This window comes from Copidosoma floridanum, unplaced genomic scaffold, assembly GCF_036245765.1.
Source record: "Copidosoma floridanum isolate Cflo_tuat_1 unplaced genomic scaffold, Cflo_Japanese_pri ptg000019l, whole genome shotgun sequence".
Classification (NCBI taxonomy): Eukaryota; Metazoa; Arthropoda; class Insecta; order Hymenoptera; family Encyrtidae; genus Copidosoma; species Copidosoma floridanum.
This window is the reverse complement of record NW_028321896.1, coordinates 4,204,016-4,219,515: the sequence shown is the minus strand read 5'-3', so window position 1 is coordinate 4,219,515 and position 15,500 is coordinate 4,204,016. Positions and strand designations below refer to the sequence as shown.

General features: G+C 42.8%; 1 protein-coding gene across 1 annotated transcript in view; it reads left to right on the top strand.

Moving 5' to 3' along the window:
- Mmp2 (Matrix metalloproteinase 2) overlaps positions 1-15,500 on the top strand; it is a 137,987-nt gene that overhangs the window by 46,185 nt on the left and 76,302 nt on the right. Inside the window, exon 3 of the mRNA XM_014356761.2 lies at positions 243-406. Within this exon, the coding sequence (XP_014212247.2) occupies positions 243-406 (164 nt within the window). The remainder of the gene's footprint in view (positions 1-242; positions 407-15,500) is intronic.

Here is a 15,500-nt window from a genome sequence, read left to right as displayed (position 1 = left end):
GCGTCAAAAGTCAACTTTGCCAGGGTCCCTCTCGTTATAAAGTTTCGACCGAGCGGACGGGTTTCCCGGTGGACTTGTGCATTCGCACGGCCACCGCGACGTCATCTCGAAACTTTGGAGTTACTCGTGGTAGGGGAGGGGGGAGCAGTTTTATGATACATAATACACACCGTTTAGATCGTCCCCGTCCGGTGGAGGTCTCACTTGTCGGTTTGATGTGGAAACTTGTGTGTATTTTGCAGAGGTACGGCGGGATCCCCGAGACCGGGGAAGTGGACGAGCCAACCAAGGAGTTGATACGGAAAAAGCGGTGCGGAATGCGAGACGAGCCCGAGGACAGGCACAGAGGACGAGTCAAGAGGTTCGTCATCCACAGCCGATGGACCAAGTACGACCTTACGTGGAGGTATATATATATATATATTTTTTTTTTTCTATATTATAGTGCTCTACGACCGGCCCCTTTAATAAGGGCACTACTATGGGCACTTCGCACTTTGGAGAAGGAAAGGAAGAGGGATGGGAAGGCCTCACATTACTGGGAGGGGGGTATGGTAGGGGGAAATTAGGCAATTATGCTGCGAGGAGGTCGCCTACACCCTCCTCGAGGAGCATTGCGTGGTGAAAGACACAGAGATACTTGCCCGAAAGTCGCAATATATATATATATATATATATATATATATATATATATATATATATACTTACCCGACCCTCTTTACCTTTTCTTCGTTATTTAAAAAAAGTGATCGCTGTTTTGTTGATGTTTATCGCTTGGGTGAAGGTTTGGGATTTATTGCGTTGTCAAAGAGGCGTACTTTTTAGCGTAACTGATCTGCGTACAGAGCTTGAGATGTCCTCCCTTTTAATGTTTTCTCACCGAACCATAATCGTCAAAAGATATTTGCCTCTAAAGACATGCAACTTTTGCATGAGCCATCCCCATTGTCGATTGAGCCATGAAACTAAAAATAATTTTTTTTTTTTTTTTTATCTTGATACATCAGAAGTTTTAGTGCTAGGAAATTCGTCCAACAAAAAAAAAAACAACTAAAGGTTCACAAACAAAAGCGAACAAAAAAAAAAAAAAGAATCATAATTACAATTGCATCGATTTGAGAAGATGAAAGTAGATGTGCAGAAAACTATACCTGATATAATGCGTATAATGAAACGTATACTACAATCGAATTTTTTTCTCCGAGAAAAATCTCTAATCGTGCAACCAATGGTTAAATTTGTAGCATAAATACAACCATCTGCGGAAAATACACGATTAGAAGAAAAAAAAGATCCCGAACCAATAAACAAAATTCTAGCGGGACAAATGCGTACTTTAAATTGACATCGATTCGTAACTCTACTATACACGGTAAGATGTAAACCCAGTTACTCCTGTATAGTGATTCCACATACATTCCACGCGCGTGAATCCTAAATAAATACATCCATAGGACAAATCGTAATCCAAAGATCCAAGAGCGCAATATCGACTCCAACTCCAACAACTCAGCCGTGGCACATGGGTTGATGTGTATACACTGTAAAAAATGCTGTAGTAAAATCACTATGCTCAGCATAGGGATTTTACCATCGGTTCGTAAAATTTTTTTCCCGGATAGTAAAATTAAATGTCAAGATAGTAATTTTCAGGAAAGCCGAAATCATCAGAAATTTTTTGCGATCGCGTAGTAATTTTACTATCCCAAGCGTAAAAGTCATATCTTGGATATGAGAAGCACTATTGTACTGTTCATAGTTCCATTTTCACTACAAGGATTATGTTATTATTTCTTCACATCACAGACACATCTTCACATACAATTGAGAAACGAGATGATTTGTAGAGATCCGAAATATTTAGCTATTGGTCTACTAAGGTGTATACCCACGATGTCATGAAATGATACATAACCTGAAAAGTGTTTACTTTCCAGAATGCTTTCGCTATATAAACAATATACCTAATACTTACTGATTACGAATTTGTAAGAGCACTGATGATAAATTTACTTTTAATCCTTATCACAATTATTGATTATAGTGCGAGAGCACGAAGCACGAACCGTAAATTAGGTAGAAATTTATATGTACATTAATGGAGTCAATGCGAGATTCCCTTACCCCCATCAAGAGTAATAGCTGCATGTAACTTTAATACTAGATATTACTTTTACTATCCCGTGTAATTTGTATCACTGTACTTTTACCATCGGAGCGCAATATTAGTATCATCTCGTATTTTTCTGAGGGATGTTAAACGTATTTTCACTATCGGAACGTAGAATCTCCATTGTCTTGTAGTTTTAATAGCCGATTGTATTTATCATGCAGCTAGTAAAATTGATATGCTGAGCATAGGTCTCACTGTTACCTATGCTGAGCATATTAATTTTAATAGCGGATAGTAATATCAATACCTCGATCAATACATTGCTAGTGAAATTACGATGCTCAAGACATAGTTTTCGCTATCAGATATCATAATCGCTGTGCTCAGGATAGTAAAAAAAGTTACTATCCGCTAGTGATTTTACTACAGCATTTTTTACAGTGTACGCTTACCATCGAATCAACGCCTTCCTCCCGAAATTCAATAAAACCAAACGAGAAAAATAAAAGCAAACGCGAGTCGATAGGACAGTATATTTTTATAGGAAGGAAAAGAAAAGGCAATAATGCAAAGGAGACGCACCAAGGTAAAGAAAGAAGAATCGCGATTCGCCCTCTTAGCCCTCCCGCACACGTGCACCGAAATCCCGTCACGTAGCCGAGAAGACCAATACCCACCCCCGCTGGCAGCTTATACGATTCCAACGTGGAATATTCCTCGCACGTCGAGCCGAAACCTCCAGACCTCACTCACTTATCCTCTCCCCTTTCACCCTCCACTCCCGCACGCTAATGTTGTATTTTTCTTTCCCTCCCCCCTCGCTTATCCTTTCTCTCGTCAAGTATCTCCTTCCTTCAAGTTTTTCTCCGTCTCACTTTTTTGCCCTGCTTTTTTTACCCTCCCCATCTCCTCTTTTGCAGTGGAAAATGAAGTAGTTTGCGCGGTAGAAAAGTGTTTTATAACGTTATCTCGTGGGGGGATGTGACGTGCCTGTTATAATTAGGAAAGCTTGCTGGTCACTTCATTTCGGCACGTGCTCGAGAAAACTGCGCTTTTTTGTCGCTTGAGACAGTTTTTTTTTTTTTTTTTTTTTTTTTTACGTCAGTGCGTCGCCCGTCCAATGTTGGCGGATGATGAAAAATAAAATAAAAAAGAAAGAAAGGTCCTTCGCAGGTAATCATGCGTTGTCAAAAAAAAGAGGAGTGTTACACAACTGCGATGCTCGGAAAATCGGATAGAGACCCATGCTTACACGTATATATTATATTATGTGTATATATGCCCACAGAATAAGACGCCAGGATGTACAGGTATATAAGTATATACATCAGCAAGCGCCGCACTATATTACCGTGCCAAAGGCATCGGGCGTCCGACTTTTTTTTTTTTTTTTTTTTTTTTTCCGACAATAATGACATGCCCCGAGGAACAATGCCCCCTTCACCTCACGTTCGACTACCCACTCATCTCTCTCTTACTGCAGCAGCTCTTCGATTTTCCTTCCTCTCTTCCACTCCTTTGGCTTGTTTTTTTTTTTTTTTTTTTTTTTTTTCTTTTCTTCTTTTCGTAGCTTACCGAGTCGCCACTGCCGCAGTTGTGTGGCGCATCGTCGGCGTCTTACGTAATTTACATTTGGCCCTGTTCGCCGTCGAGTTGGCAAAGTCGACTCTCCCTCTCTCTTTTGGCTCCCAGCGCCTATATTACGTACAACCCACTCGGAGCCTCTGCAGTGTATACTATTCCATTCTATCGTTTGGCAGACTATATATATATGTGTGTACCTATGCATACATGTACACACTTACGTTGTATACGTATATAGGCAATCTTATTAATGCCCGCTCTACCGTATATATATATATATATATGTATATGTATACATACGACGGCCGACCCTACATTAATTAAGTCCTCGATGGTAATTACTTTTTTTTTCTCCCTCGCTCCGCTCCGATGTATGAGAAATTGGCACGAATCGCTGTCGCACGTGTGGGTTAATATATACATCGGTGTATGTAGGTGTATATGACGTTCTCTTTCTTCGTTAATTAATTTGTTGGTAATATTTATTCGACTGTGATCTCCCAGAGATATATGTACGGTTGAATTTTAACTCCCACGACGATGCACGGTTGAATGGTTTACCAATAACAGCCGCACATTGATGTGCGCTTTTTTTTTCCCCTCGCATACGCGATAAACATTTCGGCGGACGAGGGCACGCGCACTTTTGGTTTATGATGCCCCTGTACGTGAGCGCCGCCGTTTTCATCATCAGATTGTACGTGCACGCGGGGCCGCGGCCTCACTTTTTTTGTTTTCTTTTAGCACGCGCAGACAGCAGGACTCGCTTCGAAAATTAAAATATACGCCAAGCCACAGGGGATAGTCGCATCGCGCCCGACCGCCGAGTGTATAACCGAGATGAAAGCTCCGGAAAGCGTGTTTTTCTTTTTTTTTCTCCCCCCCCCCACCCCAAAGCTCGCGGACAAGCGGATTCCGCGGGATGTAATATACGAGAGTATGTGGAGACCGCGAAAACGTGCGACGAATGCCATTATACATTACACCCCCCACGAGAACGAAAATTTCTGCAAGCTGTTGCCGAGAGCGTCGGGTACACTGCTCGAGGGATGATAAGGAGCGCCCACGCACTCCAAAGGGATATACGTGTGAGTGTGTGTGAGAGGGTTGGGGGGAGGGGGGGGGGAGCTCGCCGGTACGTGACTCTCTTGTGCCGGGCTGCTGTGCGATGGACCGATTAATCGAGACCTTTTTGCGCGGTTCTCGTCGCGTGGCCCTCCGGGAATCGTTATTATGTGGCGCCCGTCTCTCGGCGGTGCTCGACTTTTTTTTTTTTTTTTTCATCTTTGCCACCTTTTTTTCCTTTTAATTTTTTTAGTTCGCCAGTTGCGGTGCTCCTCGCGAGAAGCCAGTGGTTTATTAAAGCTTGTTTCGAGTTTGGTGAGCTTTTCCTCCAGTTTTCGCTGGTAATTGCATATTTTGTTTTATTTTTTATTTATTATTATTATTTTTTTTTTCTATCACGAGCTGTGGTAAACTCTACCACAATATTTCTGGGTATTTCAACCACGAAACTCGGTCAATGTTGCTGAGTTTCGTAGCAGTAATGATCAATTGTCGCAGTATCATTAAAAACATTCTGATATAAGAGCTACCACAAAAGTATCGGCTTGACAATATAACGAGCTCACCCCAATTTGTTCAACGGTTCATTAGTGATACCTCATTGGCAGACGCTGCAATAATTTTTTAAAATTTTTTTACGTTCGAATGATCTGTTTTTTATGTTACAAAATCAAGAGTAGATTTATATGCTGAAGCTACAGAGTCTTTGGAACATATAACAGGTATTTTTCTCACATAAATTAAGATTCTTTAAAACTAAGATCTGCGTTGTATTGTAAGTATTATATTATTATAATAATTTTTGCATCAGTAAAAATCGCACTTTGTTCAAGAATTTTTGACTATTTCCATAATTTAGTCACTTACGTTGTAATACATTGAAATAATTGTATCTACGCAGCACGTGTTGTCTTGCCAGTAGGTGTATACCGCGGTATTGATCCGAGCCCAGAAATACAGCGGACAAGATTCTAATCGCTATCTCCGCTTGAACTGGAAATTATGATGTTTGCTCTCGTGTTTTTTCAATAGGATTATTTTCTACAGTACTTAGGATTATTTTTAGTACAGTAAAAATGAAAATATCTTCGTCGAATGACATACTTTTGTTACTTTATCGTACAACTTTCATCTCTGAATGAATATACGATGACCCTCGTTTGTTTTAAATTTTTTCAATCGTGTAGTTGGATTGGTTGCTTTTTTGGTTCTTCAACTAAACTTAATGTGCTTGTTTGTTGTTAGGAACCGATGACGAGGAAAATTAGCTATCGAAACTCATGTACTTTGTATAAAATTTTATTCGCCATTGCATGATCAGTTGCTGACTTTTAAAGATGGCAGTATACATTTTGTTGCCCAATTATTGTTTATAAATTAAATTTTAATTTTCAATCACTCGAGCTTCGAGACGTCGATAAGGATGGTATTTGCGGCTGGGAGTTTCTTTATTGGTGGAGGGGTCGTCGGGCAGTCGGTCAGCTAGATACGCTATTATATTCGATCGCAGACAAAATTGTTTGAATGAAGATGGCGCGTGCCAGTTTATACACCGATTTTTTTTTATAACTTATTGTGTTTTCTATCTTATACGTTCGTTTCAAAAAATATTTAGTTCATTAATTTTCCGTCTTCCATCAGAGCTAGCCATATTTCAAAACTAAAGTATGTATTTTACGTTTGTTTAATTTAATAATAGAAAATAACAAAAGGTCAGTGGATGTATGCAAAAAAAACTTTAGTGAAAAAAAAATTGTTTTCAATCAAACGCAAGCACGACTCGTAGAATTTCGTATAAATATTTTACAATAACGTTAGTTTGTCTTGGTTTACGATATAACTTGGCTGCATGATTTTAAATTTAGACGTAATAAGGTGAAAAATAAAGGATACATCATGAAAATAAGTTTGATAATTTTACTCTATAGTCGGACATGGATATTGCAATATTAAAAACGTAGTTTTAAATTTATGCAAAGAGCAATACCTTAGCATATTATAACAAGGCACGACTGCTGTACGTTTATCGCCAGAGAAAAAAGCGTATCCATCCCATTTGGTCGCACCTTCGTGATGCTGTGGATTCCACGTGAATTTATTCCAATTTATTCGAACAGGATCAACATTTTATTATTATTATTATTATTATCGATTTTTAAAACAGTATCGAGCGATTACGCCTGGAAACGTAATTTCCATCACAAAACCATGGTAAATATGATAAAATGACCGATTTTTGATCGATGAAACAAATACTATTCACTCGTTGGTGAATAAGTGAATACTCACTTTGAAGAAGTGGCTTTTCGCGTAAAACAAATTAAGAAAGCACGCAATAAATTTTTTACCGGTGAAAATACACCGTACCCCGGAATAATGCCATTGTACATTAGCATCGTAGCCGTCACAAAGCATCTAATGCAAACAACGACGACAATTTCCACGTTGCCAAACAAAAATAGAACGAGAGGGAGAGAGAAAAAAAAAAGACGAATAAACGAGCACAATGACGCGTAAATGCATCACTGAAACATGCACAAAGTCTCGCAAATAGTCGTGCCTACTTGCCTCTCAGTGCCGAAAAAAAAAAAAAAAAAAAAAAAAATCACGGTCCTCGATTCACTTTTTTCTAGTGAAATTCTTTCCTGTCCTCGAGTCAAAAGTAGCTCTCTACTGTTATTTTTTTTATTTTTTTTTATTTACTTTCCCCCCTCACTTTTTTATCGCGCCACTCGCGCGAATGCAAATGCCCGCGCGCTACGCTCACACGAGTCCATAGCTATGTACAGTCAAACTTTCATAAGCAGGAAAAAGAGCAAAATGGAGTACAGTTGGCTGTAGGGGTGGAAAGGGGTGGAATAAAGAAAAGTGGACAATGCAGGTGAGTTATAAACCGTTGCACGCAAAGAAAACTCCCTTTGTGCCGTTCACCACGCCACGGAGAATCGAAAGGAAGTAAGTAGTGCACAGGTGGTGTATATAGGAGGAAAGAACAAGCCAGCTAATTTTGTACCGAAGAGAGGAGAGGGGGGGGGAGGGGAAAAAGTGCCGAATAAGCAGTGCACGGGGAGCTGTACAGAAAAATGGACAAGAAGAGAAACCCTTCCTTGCCAAAGAGCGGGGGGATGGGAGGAGAGAAAGAAGAAGAAAGACGGGGGTGAGCCACAGTGCAGGGCTTCACAGGGCTTCTCTTCCATCGTCTATTTTTTCCAACGGCCGCACCTAATGGTTTTTTTTTCCTTCCAATGCGGGGAACTTATCTTCCAGCTGTACAATGTACTTCTTTGTTCCTCGATTCTTCCTCATCGTCTTTCGTGCGCTCGATTTTGCTCTTTAGCGCCATACTCACGATAACGTTCATTCGAAAACATAATTATACGTGTCCCTTACTTTCAAGGGGTAGGTAGTTGGTGGTGGTTGTTGAGTACCAACAAAAATTGCAGCTACGGTTTTCGTAAATTTTTCAAAGCTAATTACCTCCTCCCCTTCGGCAAAGCGCGGAAGGCGGAAGGATTTTTCGCGAGTGAAAAACCCGAGCTCGGCCCAAACCGAGCACTCCCCCGCGTAAAACTTTACCCGGGCGTTTCAAAAAGTTAGAGTGGCTGTAGCCAACTTTGTAATTTGTAATATTTATCGAGGGGAGAGAAAAACAAGTGAGCGCGCGAGAGTTTTGGAAGAGCGAAGGTTACTAAAACTAAACCGAAGAGGAAAATAAAAACAAAAAAAAAACTAGAGAATAAAAATAATGGAGCGGGCCATTAGAGGCCTCGCAAAGTCAACACGAATAAAATAAACAAATAAATAAATAAAATAACCCGGAGAAATAACTGCAAACGGAGACTACTCGAAGCTGTCCTCGAGCAATTGTACGGGACAAAAATACAATTATTTCCCTGCTGAAGGTGCTCCGAGTGAGCTATCTTTCTTTCCTCTTACTTCCCCCCCTTTTTGTATGGAGTCATTTTTCCGGCTCCACTTGGGATGCTTCTTCTACCCATATTCTCGACTCTTGACGCGACTGTTTGTTCGAAACGGTGCACGCTTTTTTTTTTTTTTTTTTTTCCTTTCTGCTTTCGCGACCGACACCACTTTCTCGCGCCAACTTTCAAAAACGTGTTTATTCTCTCCCCTTTTTGTGCAAACAAGCTATACATACATAACAACCCAATTCCTCTCCTCTTTGCTTGAATCCTCCGTCATCGAGAAACAGAAACATCAAACTTGGCGCCAAACTGTCGTGCGTGTATAGGTATACATTGCTTCCACCATCCCTCGTCACTTATATATTTCCACGCCCCCCCCCTTTTATAGAGATAAGCCCCCCTCCCTCCTATATACGACCAAAGTGCTCTGCATTAAGAGTAAACCGAATCAATCCAAATACGAGAGGGACCTTTTCAGCCCCTCCCCCCCTACCGTTTTTTTAGCTTCACGCTGGATTTGCTTTTCTCTCCTCCTCCCCCTCTACCAAGGATCTGTGCTTACTGTTTCGGTGTCTACCTCGATAGAGCGAGCTCGAGTAACTTTTGACCTACTCCCGTATATTTTACGACTGGTGTAACGGCGAAGGGACAAAATTGAAGAGTATATACATGTAGAGGGAGGAACAGCTAAGATCTCGCTGATTCCTCAAAAGTTTCCCTCCCCCCCCATTCCATCCATCCCATCGCTTACCGAGGAGACGATGGTAGTCGGGCCTGCTGTGCTTTTCAAGCGTAGGTATGTACATATATACTCTGATCGATCGAAGCCATCCACGAAGAAAGATAAAAAAAAAAAAAAAAAAAAAAAACACCTTCGTAATACTTGATTAAAACGACTGTGCGTGCGTAGTGAGTCTCGCCTACAGTAATCGTGCCGCTGATCCTGTATATAAACATAGAGGGGCTGAGAGGCAAAGCAGGTTCGACAATATATTTTATACCGCTACCCCAATGTATAACTTTTACAATAATGTGATGGATTGTTGTTTATCCACTATAGGTTCGGTCTATCTATATCAGCGATACCTTAAGATTGGGTGGAGGATATGAGGACGATGGCCCAATTGTTTTCGTCCTGTTGATCATTTGTTACCCCGAGGGAGGAAGAATATGTTGAAACGAGCATCCGTCGAGGATCTCGCGGTTATTCGCGCATATAAAAACGTGTGCCATCAGCGGGAGGATGAAAAAACACGTCGCCTCCTCGTATGGTATAGCATAATCCTATACAAGTACCCGAGCTTGCGAGTCGGGTGTGTACTTTATACACGCGTATGGTACACGCCTATGCGCGTGCTCGTAATGGATGAAAATCTGAAAATCTCCTTCCATGACAAGCTTGGAGCTAATCCGCGCGAGGTAAAGTGCACTCGGGGGAAGAGGTCCTGCTTGACGTGCCAAAGGGTTTATTTATTGTCACGTGAGTCCCGTCGCATACGATGCATGTATAATATACCTGTACATAAATATTTGTCGTGCACGCGCACACAGACAGCACGAATTCGCGTCAGTAGAGTACATTGCATATGTACCTACACCCATAATATAATACGCTCCGTGCAACCCCACACTCCTCTCTGTAACTTTCGTGGCGTCTCTGTACCACCGCTATATACCTACTCGAAGAGGGAGGAAGGGGGGGGGATGGGGTAACGATGGTGATCGCAAAAGCACATTATCAACGAGGAAATTTCAATATCCTCCGCCAGCTTCGTCGTCCCGGATCGTCCGAGAGCTTACGTCAGCCGCGTGGTACGTGCAATAACCCACATTGCGTATAATACCGTGCAGGCATCGGCTTCAAGGGAGAGCTTTAATGACGTACAGTTGGAGGGATATACCCGTGATGCATGGCCCCTTTGGACGGCTCCGCTGATCACGCGCTTCGGGCTACACTTTGGAGGCGTTGTCGTATCACATAATCTTGCAGTCATCGTTCGCTCCGAGTTTGCGATCGACTTTCAACAAGCCTGCGTGTACTCGTCTTTACACGGACTCAACGCTGTATATACATATATATGTATATTAGCTACATCTCGCTCAAGCACCGATGGATAAAAAAGTCAACGGTATAACAAAACACACGGTAATGCGTGTAGGGGCCGGAGGGGGTAAAAATAAAACGCGAGACTACAATACATTGTTTATTCGGGACAGACGGGGGAAAACGAGCGAGAATATATTATGATATTATACGCGGCTGTCGTACATCAGGGCAGAGGAGAATATTGCATGAGCACCGTGTACCCGTACGTTCTCGTGATGAGAAATTAAAGGACCGACTACGCGCCCCGTCGTCGAGAGGACGAGTGACGAGTGCTGGCTTTGCGTTTTCTTTTTCTTCTCCTCCTCGGTTCTGTATTTAAAGAGGTAGATACTTGTGTGTGTGTGTGTGTATATATATACGTACATTTTTCTTCCCTCCTCCATCTTCATTTATCGCTGAAAGGAATATACACACGGCACGAGAACAAGTGGGAAAGTCGCTATACCTACATTTATAATACTTCTTTGGAAAGAAGGAAAAAAAAAAAAAAAAAAAAGTCAAGGAAGAGGGTCTCTAGTAAAACTGTACAGGAAAGGATAAAAACCTCCGGAGGGGGAAACAAATAAAAAAATCTATTCCCCGTAGATTCAAACGTCATCCGAGAGATAGGAAAGCACCGACCTCCTTCCTTTTTTTTTTTTTTGTTGTATTATTATTATTATTATTCTTTGCTCTCGCAACGTTTGCACGCGGCTTTGTACATGTATATACGTCGCTGGATGCGTCACTTTAAATCAATTCTTTTGACAAACAATCGAGCCAATTCGCATCGGGTCTCGTATAAAATACGTATACATAATTATGTACTGTTTATAGTTGCTATTAAGTTAAAAATGAACCCAACATACCTATGGGCGAGGCTTATCAACTGCAAGCTCGAAAAATCATCCCGTCCCCGTACGCGTGCGTGCACCTGCCTTACTTTGTGTATGTATACGCGCATCCATGTAGGCATCGTCCAGACAAAAGAGCCATACCCCTATATACACGTAAGCGACGGCGCGCAAGATCATCATCCAGCATCTCGCTTCGGCTTTTACGAAGGCCAAGGACCGACAACGTATATAATCCCGGGGGGGTGGGGGCTAGATCGCGCTTGATTGGCAGCTATTGTCACTCGCCCCCCCCCTCCTGCACCTCTTTCGCCTTACTCTTCACTTGCGCGTATGTGCGTGGGTGTATACATGCGTTAGCGTTGAACAACGGCGGCGCATACAGTGGCCCGATCTCGACCTCGGGAACAAAAGCCCGCGTTCTCTCCTCTCTCGGTGCGACCCCCCCCCCCCCCCCCGCGTTTATACACGTAGCCGGGGCTCTTGTACACGCCCTTCGCTCCCATTGTCCAGCCAAAGCCGCGCGCTTCCTCCTGGGGTACCTACGTACCCCTGTATAAGCCCTTGTTTATTTGTTTACTCGCGATTTTGTCATTCATACCGTATACATTATGAAGAAATAAGGGATATTCATTATTATTATTATTATTATTATTATCATTGCCGTGATGATGGTTACACTCGCGTTCACAAGACGATGGTCGCGTATCTACGTAATGCACCTGTGTACCGCAATACAAGATGATGTGTGCACCTACTTGGGGCGTGCGACTGAAAATACATTTACATATACACAGGTATGCACCCCAATAACTACACAGTAGTATATATAGTTACTGTACGATACGTATACCCGTAAACGTACATATATGTATATGCACATACATCCCAATGACCCAGACCGAACGGCTGATCAGAAATGCATTGGATGCGGCCGCGTCAGCGGTGCTTGTGCTTTCCTCTCGCCAATTCGAGATGTTAATTCATGCATGCGGGGGTAGGTATATACGTACCATTGCCCCCGTGCTTCGGATTAGCCACTGTAATGCGCTTCTGCAGCCGCTCGATTGATAAGAAATTGAACCATGATTCATATGTATCGCGATACATGTGTACATAATATATGTACGTCAGGGTGTACATCTGATACCGATGAAACTGCAGTGCGCGTCTAACACAGGTGCACCTTATTTGGGACGGGGGTAATGTTACTTCGACTCGTTCTTTGTCGCGGTTGGTTCCAAAATTTATTATTTACGTCATCCCCATATGGCTACCATATTATACATGTGTGTGTTCTTCGTGCATTTTATTCCCGTGACCTTATACGATGAAACTAATGTACATCGATAAAATTATTATCTTTCTGCTCGTGCACAACAACAACCATGTCAAAGTATACCTATACACACGTACACGCGATATACCAAACAATGGAATGAAAGAGAACACGGACGTATGTATACATGAGATAATATACATCAGGTGGTCGTGCGAGTAGTCACAGTAGAGCCGGGAAGACATAAGCGTGTCCATTTTCCTCCTCGTATCCGCCTCACCATGTAGTTTCCTTAAATGAAAAAGAAACAGCCCCGAGCGCTGCAGTATAGACCTGTCGGTTGCACACCGCACCCTATGCATACTGTAACTAGCTACGATACACCTGATTCTCCATTTACTCGAGAGCGACGTACCTCCTACCCCCTACTTACACCTTCCCTCTCGAGTTTCTGTCGTGCAGTGCTCACTCCGGTATGTATACATGTATTGTGTCATGCGTTTTTTTTTTTTTTTTTTTTTTTTTTTTCTTACCCCCTTGGAAAGAAAGACACGCATGTACACGGTGCGAATGCAATGGTGGTGGTGATGGTTTCAAGTTCGGGCGAGGCCTCGCGCGAACGATCGAACTTCCCCTTAATCAATATCATTTTTCACACCCACCCTACCTTCTCAACTTTTGTAAATTAAGCCAACTCGCTCCATCTTCTCCCTCGACCGTGGGCTCTACATGTGCCCCACGCTGTATATGTGTATACTTACAGTTCGACCCCCCTCTCTCTCTCTCTCTGTATACTTTACTTACCCCCAAACACACACACACACACCTTGGAAAACGAGCTCTATACTCCGTAACACAGTTAATTTGGTCCGCGTTGTGGTGTGCCCCTCGATCCTTTTTTCCTTCTACTTTTTTGGTTTCGTTAGATTTCCAACAAGAGAGAGAGAGAGAGAGAGAGAGAGAGGAACGTCGAGTGGGACCTTCTCTTCCCCCCCCCCTTGGTATAAGTGCAAAAAAAGCCACAGACACCCAAGCAATCTAATTAATCCGAGGAGTCCTCGAAAGCCGCACACAGAGAAGTAGATATCGATTTTCTCCAGCATGCACGCGACGAAACAGAAGAGGAGTGTGGCCGATCAAAGGACTCGTCGATCTCCATCAGAAGCCCAGCTCGCTTGTGTTTGAGGGGTAAGTAGAGATCACCCTCCCCCCACCCCTTTTTTGAAAACCATCGATCCTCAGCATCGGCTCCCCAGTAAGGTACTCGCTCGCCAAAGCGGGGAAGCCTATCTGGTATGCATATTCTCGAGACCTGCTTGACCCCAGGCTTACCTCTATGTATGTATACTGCACCGCAAGAGTACCTACTGCCAAGGCACGCTTCCGCGAAAGCTCTTCCACCTTTTCTGTGTGCACCAACGCATATATATACATACACCTCTATGAACGGCTAGTGGGTACAGGCACAAGCGCGTACAAGTTACGGGGGGACCCTCGAGGATTTTGGGAAGCTATTGGAGGCAATATCACCGGGTTGATGCAAAGATTCATCGGCACTGGATATTGCGTTGTTCACGGGAAGCTGTATATACGCGCGTGTTGGGGGGAAATGTATAAAGGTATAAATATAAGTGTACCTATATACATATACTCGCTATATACTATGGCCCACGATGATGATAATGATCGCGATTGTTTAGCACGACTCGATTGCCGGTGGGGCGGCAACTGGACTATACCCTAGCTGCTATAATGCAGGGGTTGCTCGGATAATGAGTACTCTCCGATGCAACGACGAAGCCTCCCTCCCCCTGCCTCCTCGCCCAACGATCGTTGCGTCATCGTTTCGATGTTTGTACTCACTAACAAATACGATGGACGTTGTCTGAATTTTTTTTTTTTTTTTTTTTTTCAAGTAAAAAGTACGAGGCTCAAAATGAGGAAATCTCATTATTTGGTGGACGAGTAGTAGGATGGGGAAAGGAATAAACAAAGAAACAATAAAGTGCGCGTGTGCTATAGGTACGTACGAGGGAGAAAAATATCCCTGCACGCAAACGGAGCTGAACACGCGTAAGTAGATAATTGGCCCATAGTCATTGTGTCCCTTGCACTCGCACGCAAATCCATATGTGTACAAATAAATCTCTCCCGTTCTCGTGAAAAGCAGCACAATTTACACTCGTGTACGAGTAAACGTGTACCCATGTAACGCGAATTCCTGCTCTCCTTCGACAAAGGAGCTAAAATTCACACGCAGCCCTGGCACGTGTTTTCATTTCGCTCCTCTCCGTACACAACCCCCGAATATCGCAAGAACAATAATATACAATACAATAGGAAGGGGAGCCTCGACCCTGTGATAGCGTTGCTTCCTTTTCTCCTTGGTTGGCTTCCTTCCTCTTCCTCATCATCCTCTACGCGTGTACCTACATTTTATCAGCGTTTGCGTTTTGTATCGCGCTCCACTTCTAAAATCTCCGCTTAACAAATATTTGCTGTGCGATTGTATGTGTATATTGATTGTGCACGCCTCCTACATTTTCAACGATGTGTCTCTTTCGCGCAATTTATTTTCCGCGTTTCAAAGAAAAAA